General features: G+C 40.4%; 1 protein-coding gene across 3 annotated transcripts in view; it reads right to left on the bottom strand.

Annotated features, from left to right (window-relative positions):
* Nucleotides 1-6: 6 nt before the first annotated feature.
* LOC103397252 (transcription factor 7-like 1-A) overlaps nt 7-1,909 on the bottom strand; it is a 287,021-nt gene continuing 285,118 nt past the window's right edge. For 2 of the 3 annotated variants that reach the window (XM_008335468.3, XM_017042728.2), the window contains exons 11-12: nt 1,867-1,909; nt 7-1,144 (exon numbers count right to left, since the gene is read on the bottom strand). The exon at nt 1,867-1,909 is cut by the window's right edge and continues 14 nt beyond it. In XM_008335468.3, the coding sequence (XP_008333690.2) occupies nt 675-1,144; nt 1,867-1,909 (513 nt within the window). In that variant the 3' untranslated portion in view covers nt 7-674. The other variant, XM_025052726.1, reaches the window with a different exon arrangement.

Below are 1,909 nucleotides of genomic sequence, written 5' to 3' on the forward strand. Positions count from 1 at the left end.
GTGTGTGTGTGTGTGTGTGTGGGGGGGGGGTTTCCTTATTTTAGGCAACTTTACCATAATTTATGATTAGAACATAGTGTTAAAAATTAAGTATTAAAATTGATTAAAATGACTGTACTTTTTAATGTTTTACAGTAGCACCACATGCTCTTTGTTTATAAACAGTGACAGAAAAGCCAAACGATTCCAAAGTCCACAGTCCAAATGCACATCAAAAAGGCAACAGAAGCTTTTTGTTGTAAGAAACAATTTCAAATGTATATTCAACAAGTCAAAGACGGGAACACGTTCGTGAATTGAGGGAGGGGCTGCAATTATTGGCCAGTACTATGACTTCAAACTTAATACCACCATTAATCAGAGTTTGGCTAAAAAGAAAGATGTTTTTTTTTCTTTTCGTTTTTTTATAAAGAAACTTTATGTACACTGGGTCTTTTATACAAGAAGTTCATTGAATAAATGTGTCAAAAAAGAAACCTGTTCTGCAGTAAAACATTACAAAAAATACATTTATTTGTTTCATTGAGAGATTTAGAAAAGGAGGCGATCAAATATTGACCAATATTAGTTCTTCCTTTTCATCATTAAAAAAAGATGTTCTAATTACTACTTAAAAGAAAAGCAATATACAGCACAATAAATGGAAAGAAAAAAATAAACAAACAAAATTAGATTCATTCAGTTGTTTTGGTTACCAAGGAGAGGGGCTGCGACTGGAACAAGGCATGATGGGAGTGAAGTGCTGCCTGATGGAAAGGTGAGGGAGGGGAGAGCATGGAGTTGTTCAGGGAGGTGAAGGGAATGGGCCGGGTGAGGATGGGTGTAGACGGTTGGCTACCTGAGGAAGCCAGGGGCACAGAGATGGTGGGCTGGGATGAGGAGGATGAGGAAGAAGAAGAGGAGGATCCAGAAGCCTTTCCAGGCAGAGAGAAGTGGTGGTGCATGCGGCCCTCGGGTTTGGTGGTGAGCGACAGCGGCTGCGCCTGCTCAGAGTGAGTGGCAGCAGGAGCAGCGGGTGAGGCCAAGGCTGCAGAGGGGGTGGCTGGAGAGTCCAACATGCTGCCTTGGGACGACGCTGGGCTGTCGCACATCTTCTCCGAGGGCAGGTACTGCACACACTGTTTTGTGTTTCTAATGGAGATGTCTGAGGGAAAACAGAAATTGATTTATATACTGGATTGGAAATGAGTTCAAGCCCTTTAGTGCTCACACTAACAGAAAAGATTTTTCCCAATGATGGAAACGTAGGAAGTGAAAATCCTGTGGAAACAACATGCACAAAAAGAATCACATGATAAGAGACAGTGAAACATGACATTAAATCATTTTAAATGGTTTCCATGAATAAAGAGAGCGACAGACTCCACTGAACTGTGCCGTGAAATAAACACGTCATGTTATGTCCCATGAGTTACAGACGCACCGTCACAGACATACCTGCTACTATTAGCACTGAAGCTCGTAAGCTGCTTGTCTGCTTGGAAGCAGGGAGAGAAGTTAGTGTGTGTTAGCGAGGGTAAAAATCCATGCAAAAAGTACTAAAGACTAAATGCATCAACATGCAGCGTCCCAGTATGCATTTGGGTTGTGCAAAATACTGAGCCAGGTTTGTTTATTCTCCATAATAATTTGTTTCTAATTGGTAGATTCTTTAACACATGGATGTAGAGGGTAATTAAAGTCAGAAATGGTGTTTTAATGAATCAGCAATAGTGTCAACTAGATCCTCTGTACTTTCTCTGTAAATACAAGACTACTGCAAAACTACTGGATCCAAGAACGATGGCGTAAGCAATGAAGAAGACAGGGTTTAATTTGGAAACAACAAAAACTTCAAAACGTCAAAAGAAGTAAAAGTATTCTTACCCTCTGGTTTTGAGTCTGCCTTATTATCTCTCTTCCTCTTTTT

The sequence above is a fragment of the Cynoglossus semilaevis genome, chromosome W (genome assembly GCF_000523025.1).
Source record: "Cynoglossus semilaevis isolate Cse_v1.0 chromosome W, Cse_v1.0, whole genome shotgun sequence".
Lineage (NCBI taxonomy): Eukaryota > Metazoa > Chordata > Actinopteri > Pleuronectiformes > Cynoglossidae > Cynoglossus > Cynoglossus semilaevis.